This window comes from Zootoca vivipara, chromosome 10 (assembly GCF_963506605.1).
Source record: "Zootoca vivipara chromosome 10, rZooViv1.1, whole genome shotgun sequence".
NCBI classification, from domain to species: Eukaryota; Metazoa; Chordata; class Lepidosauria; order Squamata; family Lacertidae; genus Zootoca; species Zootoca vivipara.
In genome coordinates, this window is record NC_083285.1 from 42,982,955 (window position 1) to 43,001,617 (window position 18,663).

An 18,663-nucleotide genomic window follows, 5' to 3' on the forward strand; every position below is an offset into this window, starting at 1 on the left:
GTCCTCCGCTCAGCTAAGAAGGGGATGAAGGCCCATTTTTCACTTACGGATAGCTGGTCCAAGCAGAGAAGCCTTAATGGAGCTCCACAGAAAAGGCAGGAGTGCTGCTCACATGACACCAAGTAGTTCTGGTGCAGGAGATGAGCCCTCCTTAGGTTGGTGGTGGTTAGGCCTCAAACTTTCCCCACGGTTTCCTTATACTGTAACTACAACTGGGCCTAGGCCCCTGGATGTCACATTGCGAAAGACTCTTTTCATAGCATCCTGCTTGCAATCTTTTTTTGTTAAAAGGTTTGAAGACATTGGGAAGCACAGGAAAGCAGAAGCTTTCACAACTTGGTAGCAATAGTATATTGCCCTCTGTTATATACATACCCGTGTTTCTCTGAAAATAAGACACCGTCTTATATTTATTTTTGCTATTAAAAAAACACACATTATGGCTTATTTTCAGGGGATGTCTTATTTTTTTCCTCCTCCTGCTGCGGCCGGCATTGCTATGTCTTATTTTCGGGGTATGACTTGTATTCCTTGAATGCTTAAAAATCCTGCTATGGCTTATTTTATGACTACGTCTTAAAATAGGGGAAACAGGGTATACACCACAACGAGGACTTCTGAAGTAAGCCCAAAGTCCCTTTTTACAGCCACAGCATTAAACACTACTGATAATAATTTTTATTAGTTTACAATTACTATCCAATAATAGCCTCATTATAACAATACCAATTTATTATACAATTACTAATACCAGTCATTGAATTATATAATTTAGGTGGCGCCCCGCATGCTAAAAATGATGGTTTGAGGATTTTATTTCTGTGTTCCAAAACACTGAACACTATTATGGGTCATGACTGTTGAAACATTGGTCTAAAAATATGAGGCTGTATCTCTCCTCTCTCTCTCTCTCTCTCTCTCTCTCTCTCTCTCTCTCTCTCTCTCTCTCTCTCTCACACACACACACACACACACAATTTTACAACACATGAGTAGAGACCCTGGACCAGAGAGGATTATTTGATGAGGATACAGGATTGTTCAAATAAGGAAGGGCCTGCTTACCTTAAATTAACAGGTTTTTGAAGACTTTAATAATTATGGGCCTGTGGGTAATTAGAAAAGCAGAAGCAGAGCACTAAAATCCATAAATTGCAAGTTCAGCTTGGGGTTTATTTAGATATAGGAGCCCCCACTGATAAGCCCCCGAAAAATGCTTCTGCATACTCGGTGCTATTTTTCTAGAAAAAAGAGGTGCCAGGACTCATCATGAATGCCTCCCTTGTTCTCTTATAATGGCAATGGTGCCCACCTGAGAGGTGCTGAAACTGAGTTAGGGCTGAAAAAAAAGCCCTGGGGCATATACCTCACACTCAAAACTAGGGCTGCCATACGTCTGGAATTTCCCAGACATAGCTGGAATTCATCCGTCAAAAATGTTGTCCTTGGCGTAATTTCCAGAAATCGGCTCAACAACTTTGCCAAACCTTTGTGTCCGGATTTTCACTTTTTGAAATATGGCAATCCTACTCTTAACCATCACCCAAGTTCTCAAAGAGAACTTGCCTGGTGGGCAACTTTGTTGATAAATCTGAATTCACCTCTGGGAGTACTATTATATAGCATGTAGCACACACTAGAAACCTTGATTTCTAATCTGGATTTGACCTACCCACTGGCAGATGGATTCATATTCTAGGGTTCCAGTTGTCTCTCTCCCCTGTGGGAGACATCACTGCAATAAAAAAAATGTCTTTCATTGGGGAAACTTTATAGAAACTATTTGTCATAGCACCCCAAAGCTATCAAATTAAGATCAGCCTGCCCTGCTCCTAACCACACACCAAAACTGTCAACTTTCAGATTTGAAAATAAGGGATCAGCAGCCACACCTGTCCCGGGGAAAGTCTATGGTATATCTAACAATCCAGGATAGCAGTGGGAAACGGCGCTGGAATAAGGGAATTTCCAGCAGAAAAAGGGAAGGTTGACAGCTATGCCACACACAGAGTCACCTCTGCTTCCTCACATACCAGAGATTCCTCATCTCAGAGAGGAAGGAACACTTGGCCTCTGGGTGGGCTGACATTCTGTAGCCTTCTCTCCCATTTTTTCCTTTTTCCATTTCCTCAGATTAACATTGCAATGCAAGAAATGCCTCTGAATTGCAGGCGCTTGAGGCCGAAGTTCATCAGATGAAGCAATCAACACATTTCTCCTTCACCCACAATTAAGAGAAAAACAGTGCACAGGTGGAAAGGAGACAACAGACCGCAGGGCCAGTCTAAGTCACGTTGTTGTCTGAGGCAAAGGAGATGGTGCCCTTTTCTGTTCCACACACAGAAGCTGACTGGTCTGCCAGCTGACTCTTAATTCAACACTGGTGATGGGAGTAGTACATCTAAAGCAATGGGCTAGTATAGCAGAACCAGGACAAGCCATGTAGTAGTCAACCATTCCCCCTCAGTTGGAGGACAGAGCTGTGTAAAGGAGGCTTAGGAGGATCGGAAGAGAGGCTGTCGCCATTACCTCCACCAGTTGCTGCCTGAACATGAACCAGTCCTGACAAAATGTATGAAAATCAGAGAACTTAAAGGATCTTCCCACCCCAAAAAATAACTATGGAAACCAGAGGTCTCCTATAACACCTAGATGAAACTACTGAGTGGGGTTATCTGGAGTTTTGGACTACATTGTCAGCAATATGATGACAACACACAGCTCTACTTCTCCTTTACATCTGCAGGTATGGATGTGCTGGACATCCGTCTTTCCTTGGTAATGGACTGGATAAAAGCCAAACTGAAGCTCAACCCAGGTAAGACTGAGGCACTGCACCCCTATCTGGACAAGGATAGCCTAATTGCTGTTGTTTATGCTCTGTTAACATCTGGGTTAGATTACTGCAACACATTATATGCAAGGGCTGCTTCGGAAGGTGGTTCGGAAACTTTAGCTGGTACAAAATTTGGCAGCCAGGTTGCTCATGGGGGCAAGATGGTTTGAGCGTATTGTACTGGCTGCCAATTAGTAATTATTTCCCTTCACCATAGGGGTTTTGGGGTGGGCTACAATTTTTAAAATGCAATTGTTAAAATAAAAATCAGTTAAAACAAATCACAGAATAAAAGGGTAGGTCCTAAAGACCTAAAATATATGAGGTGTCAAAGGCTAGGGGTAAAGAGGCACATCTTCAGCATTCAATGAAAACTCCATAATGAAGGTGCCAGACACACTTCTGGGGGGAGACTGCACAGCTTAAGGGGTGCCACAAGGGTTGCTCTCCCCTGAGCCACCATCACCTCCAAACTTCTGCAAGCAGTGGAACTACCAGAAGGACCCCCTCTGCCTGTCTTCAAACAAGTGAGCCTGTGGGGAAGGCACAAAGAGCCCCACTAACAGCAAAGTATTACTAGTTTGCACTGTGGCGAACCCTAGGTGGTATGTTCAGATACATACAGTCTCAGCACAGATATTGGAAGTCCCTCAATACAATCATGAAAACGTTCTCCACCACCACATTCAGTATTACATTCTGCCAGCTTGGTGAAGGAGTTTGTAGTACAGTAAGGTAGACAGTGCACTAACAACATCCCCTTTCTGTCCCATTGGTCACAAACACCACAAGCAATCACTTGAACTCAGACACAGTCTCATAGTGAGGGAGATGGGTTTTTTTCCCCCAAAATGGGTGATAGCGACCTCCCTTCCCTGCCTCTCTCTGACCTATAGAGTGGTGTTGTACTGAGCACCCAGGCAGACACAGCCGGGTTAGAGATGGGGAATCTGTGGCCTTCCAGATGTTGGACTCCATCACCCCTGATCATTGGCCATACTGGTTAGGGCTGATTTGGTTTAGAGTCCCACAAGGAGGGCCACAGGTTCCTCATTCCTGATTTAGTGATTTCAGCATGTAACAATCAACTGAGCCAATTAAGAGATTAGAAATCCATGCTTTTTTTTGCTTTTTTTTAGGTCAGCAATTTAATGAGCACCTTTTCCTGCAGCAGAATTTTGATTGCTAATAGTATAACACAGTCCTGTTACCTGGTAACCAAGAAACAGAAGCCAGAATTAGGCTATGGCAGAGAAGAGGCTGGCTTGTTTCCCAATGACTTCTATGGGACACAACAAAAACAAGCCTTATGCGAGGGGCATGTAATTGTTTTTGTTCATTACTATGTTTTGTGTGTGTCTGTTGTAAATAAAATGCAGTGATCCTTGGATGAAGGGTGATATAGAAATTTATTAAGTCAAAAAATATGTAAGGAGACTGGGACATGAGAAAACATCCTCTCCAACTTCAAGATACTGGGGTCACCAATTGCAGGGAGCAGATTGACTTATGGTAGCATCCCTGAATGCATCCTTGATTTTCTTTCCCACTTAAGTCAATGGTTCTGGCACTTGAGACATGGTCAAGCCTGCCTTCTACTTGTGACACTGAGTCCCAATGAGTAGGGCCCTTGCAATACATAGATTCACTTTCCATCACACCCTTTCTAGTATGAGTAGCCAACATGGTGCCCTCCAGATAACTTGGAACTACAACAAACATCAACCACATCCAGAAAGACCAATAGGGATGATGGGTTCTGTAGCCCAAAAACATCTGGAAGGAACCATACTGACTACTCCAAGCAACATCATAATGGCTGGTATTCTGCTAGCTGCAGTTTCAAGAAACAAACTCTTTTCAAATTATTAACTGAATCAAGACACCTAAATCTCCTTCTGAAAATTAAACCATTTTACAAGTTCATTCAACAGATAGCTGTAATTTATTTGGTACATGGGGAAATGACTGGATCTAAGCTATTATAAATCGGTACTTTTTGTCATCTTGCTAAGCAGTAAGAAACTGGGGCCAAGTGCAGTAATAATACACTAGAGGTTATCTTCTCCTTCCCTAGAATTAGGCCTTTTTATTGTTCAGAATTATCAAGTGATTTATACCATCCTGTACTCACATCCAAAACATAATGGAACTTTAGTAAACAGGTCAACCATTACTGACATTAATGTTCACCTTGGGAGCTGAACAAACAGAGGATGCAAACAACTTGATGTTATTCCTTACAAAGGAACTGCCCTTACAAGACATTCTCCAATATGTGATCTGGAAGCATAAGAAAGTAACTGGGATGTGTCTTGCACTCAGATGTCTGTGCACACCAGTACAAGACACTTGAAAAATGAAACAGCAGCCTGGGAACCACAGAACCTACTTATGTTCTAAGACATTTCTGCACCTGAGGCAGAAAATATAGAGGCTTTGCTCCTCACCCCGCTGCCCACCGGTAGTGACAATCATAAAAATACCTATAATATTTTTAAACTGGTTTCCAAAGATTGCTTGAGGACTCCTTTTGGCATAACGGACGTTGCCCTAGAAAAATAAAACTTAAAATTATAAGAATGAAAATATTAGGAGTGCAATTATGTGCTCGTGAATAAGCCCCACTGAACATAGTAAACCTTTTGAGGAATGGTGCTGTAAGTGTTTACCTTTTAAACTTTAAAAAGGGTGCCTCAAAATGGCTTTAGGAATGGGTTTTTCCTCTTCAGTGATGCCAGTGGGTGTCTGAAGACCCAGTATGCTCTGTCCTTCAAAGGGAAATAAGGACTCTACTTATCTCTTCCTATCCTACCCTGCTGAAATAACCACCTTGGGGTGAGGTTGCTGGTAAAATTAGTTTTCCCCACAACTGATGTGCTAATTTCCAAAATATCACGTGTGTATTGTACAAGTGGCAACTGCATGTTTCCAGTGCAATGAAATGATTCTTAAGAACACACAGGTTAAATGTCAAATTCATTCTACGCTGGCAACACAACCATATTTAGTTCTATCATGTTTTTGCACACTAAGAGACTGGGTTCTGAACTCCACCTCTACCCCAAGCCAAAAAGAATACAGTGGTACCTTGGTTTACGAACTTAATCTGTTCTGGAAGTCCATTCTTAAACCAAAGCGTTCTTAAACCAAGTCATGCTTTCCCATAGCTGTGGGGGACTCCATTTACAAATGGAACACACTCAACAGGAAGCGAAACAAGTTCTGCTTCCAAGGCAAAGTTCACAAACCAAAACACCTACTTTCGGGTTTGCAGCGTTCTTAATCCAAGTTGTTCATTAACTAAGCTGTTCTTAAACCAAATGTACCACTGTATATGAATATACTTCCTTCCAGAATGAAGTCACCAACAGGCCCGCTTTTCTTCAGTTTTAGCTGACTGCCCTGAAGTAACTCCAAAACTGATTGACTAACAAAGGTAACAATGGACAAAGAACAACACATTACATGCAAATGTGTATTAAAAATTGTGATGGCTTCTTCTTCTATGGTTTTCTGGATGCGTTGGACTACAATTCCCATGATCCCTGACCATTGGGCCAAGCAGGTTGGGGTTGATGGGAATTGCAGTCCAACAGGGGCTACAGGTTCCCTCTTGCTGCTCTAGAGAAAAGCTGCTTTGGACGATGTGAAGTGGAGAAACAGAGGGCAGGGATGCTTAACTCCCTATTATCTATTACAGTGGTACCTCGGGTTACAGACACTTCAGGTTACAGATGCTTCAGGTTACAAACTCCACTAACCCAGAAATAGTACCTCAGGTTAAGAACTTTGCTTCAGGATGAGAACAGAAATTGTGCTCCAGCAGCAAGGCAGCAGTGGGAGGCCCCATTAGCTAAAGTGGTACCTCAGGTTAAGAACAGTTTCAGGTTAAGAACGGACCTCCAGAACGAATCAAGTTCTTAACCTGAGGTACCACTGTATTTTTCTGCTGCAACTCTCAACCTTCTTTATTTCTTCCTTGGGGCTTCAATATACATTTTTGTTTGATCAAAGTGGAGTTGGTCCCATCCAGTCACTTCCTTCTGTGCACAGACATCTAAATACAAACCGGTTCTCTCTTGTAAAATTCTCCTTTGTCATACCAACAGAGAGTCAGTCTTTGATTGGATTATGTCGCCCTGGCAGGTCAGGTCAGGCTGAAAACACATCCTTCTTTTACTGCCGTTTATTCTCTGAAGAACTCTATGTTTATGCCCTTTTATTTTTCATTTGCATTTGATGGACTGGTCAATTGACTTAATGAGGCCATATATCTTCATTTTGGTACAGAATGTTCAGTTGTGTTTTGAAGACTAATCCTCCGAGCCAGATACAACATTTTTAAAAAGCTGTTCTTAAAGACAAAGCAGGAAGTTATCTGTCCTTGTTTAAGCCCTACTTCCCAATGAATGCCCATAAAGATACTTTAGAGCTTGTTTTTCAAATAAGGAAACCAACTTGGCTTTAATGGGTTCTGCTGTGTCCAGCCAGATCAGGCCACTTCAGTATTGCTGCTGTAGCAACTTTCTTTGGGATAATTGGGATATAGCCACCCAAAAGTCACAAAAGGATTCTGACTTGGGGAGGGGGACAGTGGAATGAGGTGCAAAGACATTTTAAAGGGCATAATGATGCAGAGTTTCAACAGTTTCTAGATCAAGTAGCCTTGCCTTGAAGGAGTTCCTGTAATTTTGCTACAGTTACAAATCACCTTTGCCGGGCCAGGGGTGTGTGTGTGTGTGTGTTTTAAAATTGGCCTTTAGAAAGCAAAGCAATTTTCTTAACGGATGGCTTTTCTGTGGGGCAGGTTTCTGGAAAGAGGGGCTCAGAAAGAGGAAGGCACTGCAAAGCACAAATGACAGGATCACTACTGGGGGGAGGGCAGCAACAAATACACGCATACCCTGGTCACTTGAGGTTTGGCAGCAGGATCACTTTCCCACAGTAGCAGCTCTATTACTGTTTTGGAATAGAGCAGTCACTCCACCTCCCCTTCCCTCTCACCCCCCCTCCCTTTCTGTCTGCACGGGTCCCAACTTGGCTCCTTCTCTGCTTCAATGAATGTTTGGGCATAAGCCAATCCTATGCAAAAAGCATTCCCTGTCGCTTGCACTCTCTCTCTCTCTCTGAACCCCCCTCCCACTCACTACACACACACAGACAGGGGGAAACCTGACTCCACACTTTAATCTAAGGGGGTCTCTCTCTCTCTTCCTCCACCCCCACCCTTTCCTCTAATCACAATCCAAATGTAGCAGGGGAGCACAGCCTCTTCCAGTATGCATTACTTTTGCTCAAGGGAGATTCACTTGATCCAAGAAGTGGCCTTATTTATTTTCCCAGCTTTCTTTTGTTCTCCATTTCCTCCTCCTGAGCTCTGGCAAGACCCAGCAAATCACCTCATCTCCAACAATTCTATAAGATTAACCCCCACCCCACGCATTTTTAAGAATCATGCCGTTAGCCAATGGGAGAAATAATGAAATACCCCACACTAGGGATGGAGATGGAATCTGTTTTAAACGGATTTATTTATACAGTACTGTACATGGAATTTGGAGGTTCTGATCAGACTGTGTTTTGCTCACATCACTGCTTCTTGTGTAATATGCCAATTTATGTCCAGGCTGCTTGTGCATTGTTGTGGCTGTTTAAAAGTCCAACTAATTATGTCCAACTAATTATGTGCAAACTTGACATGAGTCAACATTGTGATGTAGCAGCTAAAAAAGCCAATGCAAATCTGGGCTGCATCAATAGGAGTATAGCATCTAGATCAAGGGAAGTAATAGTACCACTGTATTCTGCTCTGGTCAGACCTCACCTGGAGTACTGTGTCCAGTTCTGGGCACCACAGTTCAAGAAGGATACTGATAGCTGGAACATGTCCAGAGGAGGGCAACCAAAATGGTCAAAGGTCCGGAAACGAAGCCTTATGAGGAACGGCTTAGGGAGCTGGGTATGTTTAGCCTGGAGAAGAGAAGGTTAAGGGGTGATATGATAGCCATGTTCAAATATATTAAAGGATGCCATATAGATGAGGGAGAAAGGTTGTTTTCTGCTGCTCCAGAGAAGCGGACACGGAGCAATGGATTCAAACTACAAGAAAGAAGATTCCACCTAAACATTTGTACTAAAAGAGGTTGTACTGCCCACCTATGGTAGTACTATATATTTCTGCTTGGCCGATATCCATCTTCTTGCAAATAATGGCCTTGCAGCTAGAGGACCCTAACCGATAGGATTAAAGTTCTGTAGAAGCTAGCTAGTTAACAGTTTCTGCACAGTAGTGACAGGCATAACATACCCCCCAAACTAGGTTTTACATTTGCTAAACCTAAAGCAAACATTTTGTAGCATATTAAACTCACAAGCAAGGCTTAGGTACTGAGTTTTAAGAAACCTCTCAGTTATTTCAGAGGAAAAGGGGGGATATAGACTGACGGTCTTTGAACTACGATAGAAGTATCTTCCATATGATTCAAGCTGAGTGCACATTTGGCAAAGATTCCCTTGAATCTACATTCTTAGCACACCAAATTTGGACATTTCTCAGAATTACCTCCTCTAGAGATGTATGTTTTTGACCTCAGATATAACCTTCTAATAGTAGGTGGCGAGAAAGCCAAGAGACTAGGATCACGTTCACACCATACATTGAAAACACTATGTTACCACCTTAAACAGTTGTGTTGTTGTTGTTTAGTCGTTTAGTCGTGTCCGACTCTTCGTGACCCCATGGACCAGAGCACACCAGGCACTCCTGTCTTCCACTGCCTCCTGCAGTTTGGTCAGACTCATGTTCGTAGCTTCGAGAACACTGTCCAACCATCTCATCCTCTGTCATCCCCTTCTCCTTGTGCCCTCCATCTTTCCCAACATCAGGGTCTTTTCCAGTGAGTCTTCTCTTCTCACGAGGTGGCCAAAGTATTGGAGCCTCAGCTTCACGACCTGTCCTTCCAGTGAGCTAAAGAGTTGTGGCTTCCCCCAAAGAATTCTGGGAGCTGTAGTTTGGTAAGGTAGCTAAGAGTTGGTAAAGGTAAAGGGACCCCTGACCATGAGGTCTAGTCGTGACCAACTCTGGGGTTGCGGCGCTCATCTCGCGTTATTGGCCGAGGGAGCCAACGTACAGCTTCCAGGTCATGTGGCCAGCATGACAAAGCCGCTTCTGGTGAACCAGAGCAGCGCACGGAAATGCCGTTTACCTTCCCGCTTGGAGCAGTACCTATTTATCTACTTGCACTTTGTCATGCTTTTGAACTGCTAGGCCCCTATTCCCCTCACAGATCCACAATTCCTGGAGGTTCCTGTGAAGAGGGATCAATTGTTAATGTGGCTAATTTCCATACTCAAGATCAGCCTCATTACAGGGTGGGCTTCAAGCTGTCATGTGCCACCACCCTTCAGGCAGAGATGTGGAAGTGCAGTTTTAGGGGCAGGAAATGCTGTGGTCAGTTTTAGTTCCCAGTGTGCTGCCCGTTGGGATTTGAGAAGTGTTTCCAAAAGAACACCGAGTCTGTGCAGCATTAAGCACAAACTACGTTTTGGAGACAATGGACACCCTACAACCTAGGAAGCCTGCAGCGCCTTATACCAGAACCTGCCTTACAAGGGCAGGAACCATAGCTCAGTAGAAGAGAACATGCAGGAAGTCAAAGGTTCAAACCCCAGCATCTCCAAGCAGGGCTGGAGAAAAACACTTTTTCTGAAATCCTGGAGAGCCGCTGCCAGGCATTTTAGAGAATACTGAACAAGGCAGACTGAGAAAGGAGAACATGTCAAACTTTCAGAACATTTCAGTCTACCAGAACACTCTGTCACTGATACCAAGGTGGACATACGTGAGCAAATGAGTTTCAAACATAACATTCACACAGCATAGTTGCATAAGTGTTACAGTCCTGTCTTGTTAGCCCTTTTGACAGATCTGAAAAAGGCTAGAGTTACAACAATGGAGCAGCAACGTTTACAGAGCTTACAAAATCAACAGAAATTATATTAGATACTATGTTTCTGTTTTTCCACAGCATCACTTAAATAATTAAATGTGAAAAAGTTTTCCAAATGCTCTTTTTAAGCACCTGTTTGCAAGTTCAGCCTTATGAATGCTGCCTTATAAATGCAAATGGGGAATTTATGATAGATAATAGCACAGTAATTGACCCTTGGGTAGCCTCTCAATCGACCCATTTCAGTTTCTGTTCTCACAAGATGAGGGGGGGGGCTTCAATTACTAGTTTCCTCTCATTAATAGCAAAAAGAAGAGGGGGGGGGGACTAGCAATTAAGCCCTCCCCTCACGCAGGAACAGAAACTGACACTGTGGGGATAGGATATCACTAATCCTCCTCCTATAGCAGGGGTCCCAAACTAAGGCCCGGGGGCCGGATGTGGCCCAATCGCCTTCTAAATCCGGTCCATGGACGGTCCAGGAATCAGCATGTTTTTACATGAGTAGAATGTGTCCTTTTATTTAAAATGCATCTCTGGGTTATTTGTGGAGCATAGGAATTCGTTCTTAATTTTTTTTTCAAAATATAGTCCGGCCCCCCACAAGGTCTGAGGGACAGTGGACCAGCCCTCTGCTGAAAAAGTTTGCTGACCCCTGCTATAGTCATTAAGAAGCAAATCAGGCCAGCTCTACAAGGGGAGAAGCTTTAATAAGCTGAACGGGACTTACTCTGGAATTAATACAGAAGGAGTTTGGCCATAAGGAAAGGCCCTGCTGGACAACTGGGCGCTTTATCAAGTGCTTGTGTGGAACCTCCCATTTTAATTCTGCTTCCAGCTAATTGAGGAAAAGCAATGCCTCAGCAGTACTCAGGAAAAGGAATCTAGAATGGAAGCACTAGCAGCCTTTTGTCTCACAGCATGCTGATATTTTGCTGCAGTGTACCCAGAGGCCATTTCATACATTACAGGAAGTGAAAAAGCAACACATTTCTATGGCCAGCAAACTAGTCTTTTAGTGGCTTAAAAACATCTGTGCTTCAGAAAACTTGTGGTGAAATGTACGCACCAAGCCTCAAGCCAACTGCATCTCCTGGGAGTGGGTTCACTACTTAATTTTAGATGTGCAAATGCCCTTCAGCTGTTGACAGGAAATGTGTGGTTCCGCTGTGCCAAAACAAAGTCCTAAACCAGGCAGTCTGAACCACTGCACAGCCAGTACACCTAGTTTTTCTGCAATCCACCAGCCCAGTCTCCAGATGTTCTGGACCACAACATCCATCAGCCCCAGCCACCCCAGGCAAAGGGGTGGGGGGAAGGGAGAGAATGCAAAGAGACAGTAAACCCACTCTGATTTCAGCTGCTGAGATATACATCACCAGGACCAAATAGCGCTATCTCCAGTATTTACAGGAAACCAGAAGATGCTGTTCCACTGCACAAATAGCCTATAAATGATGCAAAAGGTTGTTTAATAATGCAAAAGCCATCCTATAGCTCTCCTGACCGTTCCAAATGCAGGTGTGGCCACAAAACAATGGCAGGAACTGGTGGGAAAGCAGGATTCATTTGGATCATGCACTCATGCAACAAAAAGACTTTTTTAAAAATGACAACAGGGCCAGTAAGCAGTGGGGAATGGCCATATGGCAAAGGGTTTTAAAAAGATCCTATTCCCCCCCCCCCCCGCCCAGTTACAATCGAGGAGCTGCTGCAGCGGCAAAGAGATATGGCTAGCCACAAGCCTGTGATACTAAAAAAGAAAATCATGCTCAAAGTAGGAATGGCGGAGAGATTTGCTTCAAATCACCTTTAAAGGTGAAGCTCATAGCTGCCAAGTTTTCCCTTTTCTCGCGAGGAAGCCTATTCAGCATAAGGGAAAATCCCTTTAAAAAAGGGATAACTTGGCAGCTATGGTGAAGCTGCTTGATCTGCACTTTCCGAAGTAATTCATGAACCGAAACAGCCATCCTTCCAAATTTGCACTTCCCCAGATTTTGCTAAGCAGTAATGTGTACAACAATGCACATGATGCAGTAAAGTGTGCACAAAAAGGGATATATTGGCAAACATAACATAAAATTGCATTATATTGGGGGGAAATTGCTTTGCAAAAATGTGTATGTTCAGCAAAATTACATGCAAACATATTAGGATAAATTTGCTGGTGAAGTTCCACGAGGTCTTTAAAAATAATTTACAAACTGATGTGGAAATGTGTAAAAACCGAACTAAAGACTGGAAAAGTGATAAACTAAAATTGACACATTTGCCCACCAGATTCACATGTCATTTGAACATAGGACTGTAGCAAACATCTCTCTTCAGACTGTCTCCTAGGGCTTCAGTTTAGGAGGATGGAAACAGCACACACAGGATCACAGAATTGTAGAGTTGCAAGGGATCCCAAGGGTCATTTAGTAACACTCCCTACAATGCAGGAATTTCAACTGGATCATACATGACAGATGGCCACCGAATCTCTGCTTAAGAACCTCTAAGGAAGGAGAGCCTACAACCTCCCCAGGGAGTCCGTTCCACTGTCAAACAGCTCTTACCACCAAGCAAGTTATTCCTGATGCCGTTGGTTCAGGTCCTACCCTCTGGAGCAGGAAAAAACAAGCTGGCTCCCTCCTCCAAGTGATAGTGCTTTAGATGTTTTAAGATGGCTATCATATCTCCTCTCAGTCTCATTGAAAGAACACAAAACAACTATGCCAGGTATTTGAGATAAGACATCACCCACCTAGGTTGCTTAAGGCCCAATTCACATATTGCAGAAGAGAATACACCTCCTCACACTTCTACCACAAACTGACAACATCTCTCCCACCAAAAAACTGTTCCCGATCTCTGCCGATCCAGATATTTTGAGTGAAGAAGAAAGGAAGAGGAATATGTAACAGCATTGTTAATTAATAACTGTACATTGCTTCATTGTACTTCCTCTGGGGCATAAAAGATTGACTCTATCCCTGAACCGGCCTGACCTTAATAATTAGCCTCCTTTATGGTGGTTGCCTACATTGCACTTTTGTGCTGGGCAAATAGTCAGCACAGAGCATCCTGCCTTTCCCCAAAGGGCTACCCCTTTAAGTACAGTGGTACCTCGGGTTACAAACGCTTCAGGTTACAAACTCTGCCAACCCAGAAAATAGTACCTCAGGTTAAGAACTTTGCTTCAGGATGAGAACAGAAATCGTGCTCCCGCGGCACGGCGGCAGCAGGAGGCCCCATTAGCTAAAGTGGTGCTTCAGGTTGAGAACAGTTTCAGGTTAAGAATGGACCTCTGGAATGAATTAAGTTCTTAACCAGAGGTACCACTGTAGTTCTCGTATGTCTAACGTAACTCCAGCCAGAATGTGCTTGGTCTGTTTCCTCTTCTCACTAGCAGGGATGCGTCAATTTCGGTTTCTCTCAGTTTCGTATTTTTTTATTCTTAATTTCAGTTCTTCACATTTGCACATTTTTTAATTAAAAAAACAAAACCCCTCATGAAAACTAATTAGCATTAAGTGAAAATTTCTCCAAATAGACTCATTTTTGGAAAGCCATTTTCCCATATAGATTGCATTTTGGTGTGGTATTTTCCCCACTGTATGCATGTTAATGCAGACTTCACCTCAGTATATGCACTATTGTACATGCCACTGACTGGAGAGCTGCACTACAAAATTTAGAGAATTGCAAATTTTGAAGGATGGCTCTGTGTTTCATTTCATGTATCATTTTGGAAAGTGCAAATAATATAGACTCACCTTTCAATGTGAACTGGATCTTCCAGGTTTTTTTAAAAAAAATCTGCCTTCTCATGTTAAAGGGCCAGAACAAGGGTAATCTCGTTTTCTGCTTGGTTCGTCGAGAAATTTTGCTCTATTCTAAATAAAGTGCAACAGGCTCTATCTCTTGCCAGCCTCTGCCTCTCCCTAAGAGGTTCTTCCTCTTTTGTTTCAGGCTTCAGAGAACTGGCACCTCTTTTCAGTACTGTAGTGCTAAGCCAGAAAAGGGAGGTCACCTTTCGATAATAATAATAATAATAATAATAATAATAATAATAATAATAATTTATTTATTTATTTATACCCCGCCCTCCCCAGTGAGAGCCGGGCTCAGGGTGGCTGACATCAATAAAATTACAATAAAACATAAAAGAAAGAAAAACAATTGATTAAAATGCAGATTAAAATACAATTTAGATTTAAAAATTGTTTTAAAATGCAGCCTCATTTTAAAATGGCCCAGATCAAAACCCAAAGGCCAGGCAGAACAGCTCCATCTTTCAGGCCCTGCAGAAAGATGTCAAATCCCGCAGGGCCCTGGTCTCCTGTGAGAGAGTGTTCCACCAAGTCGGGGCCAATACTGAAAAGGCCCTGGCCCTAGTTAAGGCCAATCTAGCCACCTTATGGCTCAGGATCTCCAAAATATTGTTGTTTGTGGACCTTAAGGTCCTCTGCAGGGCATACCAGGAGAGGCGGTCCCATAGGTACGAGGGTCCCAAGCCACATAGGGCTTTAAAGGTCAAAACCAGCACCATAAATCTGATCCTGTACTCCACCGGGAGCCACTGCAGCTGGTAAAGCACTGGATGAATGTGATCCCGCGGCCAGGACCCTGTAAGGAGCCTCGCCGTGACATTCTGCACCCACTGGAGTTTCTGGGTCAGCTTCAAGGGCAGCCCTGCGTAAAGCGAGTTACAGTAATCAAGCCTGGAGGTGACCGTCGCATAGATCACTGTGGCCAGATCAGGGTGAGAGAGGTAAGGGACCAACTGCTTGATTCAGTGGAGATGGAAAAATGCCACCTTAGCTGTGGCTGCAACCTGCGCCTCCATGGAAAGGGAGGTGTCGAAGGTTACACCCAAACTTTTGACAGAAGGCGCTGGCACTAGTTGAGCCCCCGCAAAAGATGGGAGTTGGCCTCCCCAACCCCATGTCATCCTGACCCAACCAGAGGACCTCTGTCTTCAAAGGATTTAACTTCAATTGGCTCCCACATAGCCATCCAGCCACAGCTTCCAAGGACCTGGTCAGTGTGTCCAGGGCCGAGTCAGGACGGCTGTCCATCAACAGATAAATCTGGGTGTCATAAGCATATTTATGACAACCCAGCCCAAAACTCCAGACAATCTGGACAAGGGGACGCATAAAGATATTAAAAAGCACCGGGGAAAGGATTGCGCCCTGCGGGACTCCACACACCAAGAAGTGCCGCAGCAACAACTCCCTCCCTAGCGCCACCCTCTGTCCCCGACCTGAGATAAAGGAGCGCAGCCATTGTCGGACTGTGCCCTGAATCCCCACGTCAGCAAAGCGGTGGTCTAAAATTTCATGATCGACCATGTCGAAGGCTGCTGACCAATCTAAAAGAATCAGCAGTCCCAAAGCTGTCTCGATCCAGCTGTCTATGGAGATCATCTGTTAGGGTGACCAGAGCCGTCTTGGTCCCATAACCAGGGCGAAAGCTGGACTGAAATGGATCTAACGCCGATGTTTCATCCAGAAATCTACCCAGCTGTTCAGCAACTGCTCTCTCAATTACCTTACCCAGGTACGGAAGATTCAAAACCGGGCGGTAATTGGAAAGATCTAAAAGACCTAGTGATGTTTTCTTTAGGAGCGGACACACCACTGCTTCCTTCAACTCGCCTGGGAAAGTCCCCGTGCCAAGGGACAAGTTCATGATCTCACCCAGGGGGCCCGTACCTCATCTGGACACACTCTGATCAGCCAAGACGGGCACAGGTCAAGGGAACAAGTGGTGGGCCTTCCAGCTCAGAGGAATCTGTCTACATCAACAGGGAGTATCCGATCGAAATGGTCCAATACTGGACTCGAAGACGGTCGAGGGGCCTCCAGTTCTGTTATTGTATCCAAATTGGCAGGGAGGTCACGGCAGAGCAGCAAGACTTTCTCCGCAAAAAAGCTCGCAAATGCCTCACAGCTATGGGTTGAATTCATATTTAAATTTGGCTGTTCATCTAAAGTTGTTAGAGACCTAATTATTCTAAAAAGTTGTGCCGTGCGAGAGCTAGCGGATGCAATGGAAGCTGAGAATACTTCTTTGCAGCTTTCACCGCTGTCTCGTAGGCTTTCATAAGCGTCCTATAAGAGAGCCAGTGTGGTGTAGTGGTTAAGAGCGGTAGACTCCTAATCTGGGGAACCGGGTTCGTGTCTCCGCTCCTCCACATGCAGCTGCTGGGTGACCTTGGGCTAGTCACACTTCTCTGAAGTCTCTCAGCCCCACCCACCTCACAGGGTGTCTGTTGTGGGGGAGGAGGGGAAAGGAGATTGTTAGCCGCTTTGATACTCCTTCAGGTAGTGATAAAGCGGGATATCAAATCCAAACTCTTCTTCAAACTCTTCTATAAGATGTTCTTGAGGCTCTGTCCCGAGTACCCGCCTACTCGCTCTAGCTGTCTGAGGTCCCGCTTCATTTTTCGGAGCTCCTTGGTAAACCAAGGGGCCCGGTTTCGGCGGGGTTGCAGAGGGCGCATAGGTGCAATCTCATCGATGGCCACCGAGAACCGGTTATTCCAGTCCTCGATAAGGTCGTCTAATGAGTCGCCAGGGGCAGCAGGGTCCTGCAAGGCCTGACGGAATCTATCAGGATCCATCAGCCTCTGCGTGCGAGCCCAAATAGGCTCGCCACCCGAGCAGGGGAGGAGCGGGAAGTCAATCTTGGCTTTCAGGGCATAGTGATCAGACCATGGCACTTCCACTGGAGGGAACATGATCACATCTATGCCAGCACCAAAAATCAAATCCAGCGTGTGGCCTGCTTGGTGAGTGGGGCCCAAAACAAACTGGGAGAGCCCTAGTGTTGCCATGGAAGTCACTGGGTCCAGGGCCTGTGAGGAGGGGGTGGCATCAGCATGGATGTTGAAGTCCTCCAAAACCAATAGGTTTGGGAACTCCAAGGCCCAGCCCGCCACCACCTCCAGCAGGTCTGACAGGGTGGTAGCCGGTGCGCTTGGTGGTCGGTACACCAGCCAGACAGCCAAACTCTCCTTGGCGCCCCACACAAGACCAACACATTCAATGCCGGAGATCGCCGGTGCTAGCAGAGCCCTGAAAGAGCAATCCTCCCGGATTAACAGCGCTACTCCCCCCCCCCGACCCACAGTCTGTGATTGGTGGAGGACAGAGAAACCTGGGGGTGTTATCTCATCTTAAGATAGGGGTTTCATGCAGTGTCTATTTATTATATTATTATGAACAGTATGCTACCTGTCCTGATACTGCACATGTACTAGTCTGCCATTGGGGTTAGCAAAGATTCCCATGTGGTTTACAAGTGTCTGGCACATAAGTGCACCTGGAGTTGCACTTAGCTTAGCCCAAGCCCAAAGTTTCACTCTTTCTTGATCCCAATAATCCTACACTCACCAGTCCTGAACACCTCAATCCACAACCACAGGTGTAAATCAGTTTTAGCAACAACCTCTTCCTAGGAAGCATCAGCATCATTGTTCTGTCAGATGGGCAAGGAATCTCTAAAGATTATCAGCATCGAAGAGTACAGTTCCCATGACTCTTTGGGGGAAGCCATGAAGTTAAAGTGGTATTAAGTATATAGGTTTGAAGCAGATCTGTGCCTTAGTGCCCAAATGGAGAGAAACTCAATACCCTCCACTATTGCACAAGGAGAAACAGGCTTCTCAAGGCATCAGTGTTTGCAAGACAGTTGTTTTCATAGCCTTGTTTTCAGTTCCGTTCTAATTATTCTTAGTGCTATGATAACTATCTTACTGTAACTAAAACCAACATAGCGATTACACAAGGAAGATTGCAGACTAGCAAGAGATTTTATGCAGGGTGGCCACTTCAAGAAATGTCTCTAACACTGCGGTTTTGTTTGTTTTAAAAAATTAGCAAC

At 44.5% G+C, this 18,663-nt stretch overlaps 1 protein-coding gene across 5 annotated transcripts in view; it reads right to left on the reverse strand.

Annotated features, from left to right (window-relative positions):
• The window catches only part of MGAT3 (beta-1,4-mannosyl-glycoprotein 4-beta-N-acetylglucosaminyltransferase), a 49,067-nt gene that overhangs the window by 16,533 nt on the left and 13,871 nt on the right, over positions 1 to 18,663 (reverse strand). The window contains exons 1-2 of one of the 5 annotated variants that reach the window (XM_060279820.1): positions 13,535 to 17,090; positions 8,664 to 8,809 (exon numbers count right to left, since the gene is read on the reverse strand). The exons of 2 other annotated variants lie outside the window; for them this stretch is intronic. In XM_060279820.1, the coding sequence (XP_060135803.1) occupies positions 8,664 to 8,725 (62 nt within the window). In that variant the 5' untranslated portion in view covers positions 8,726 to 8,809; positions 13,535 to 17,090. Of the gene's footprint in view, positions 1 to 8,663; positions 17,091 to 18,663 lie in introns of those variants that run through there. 2 more of the 5 variants (XM_035127157.2, XM_035127162.2) reach the window with 2 other exon arrangements.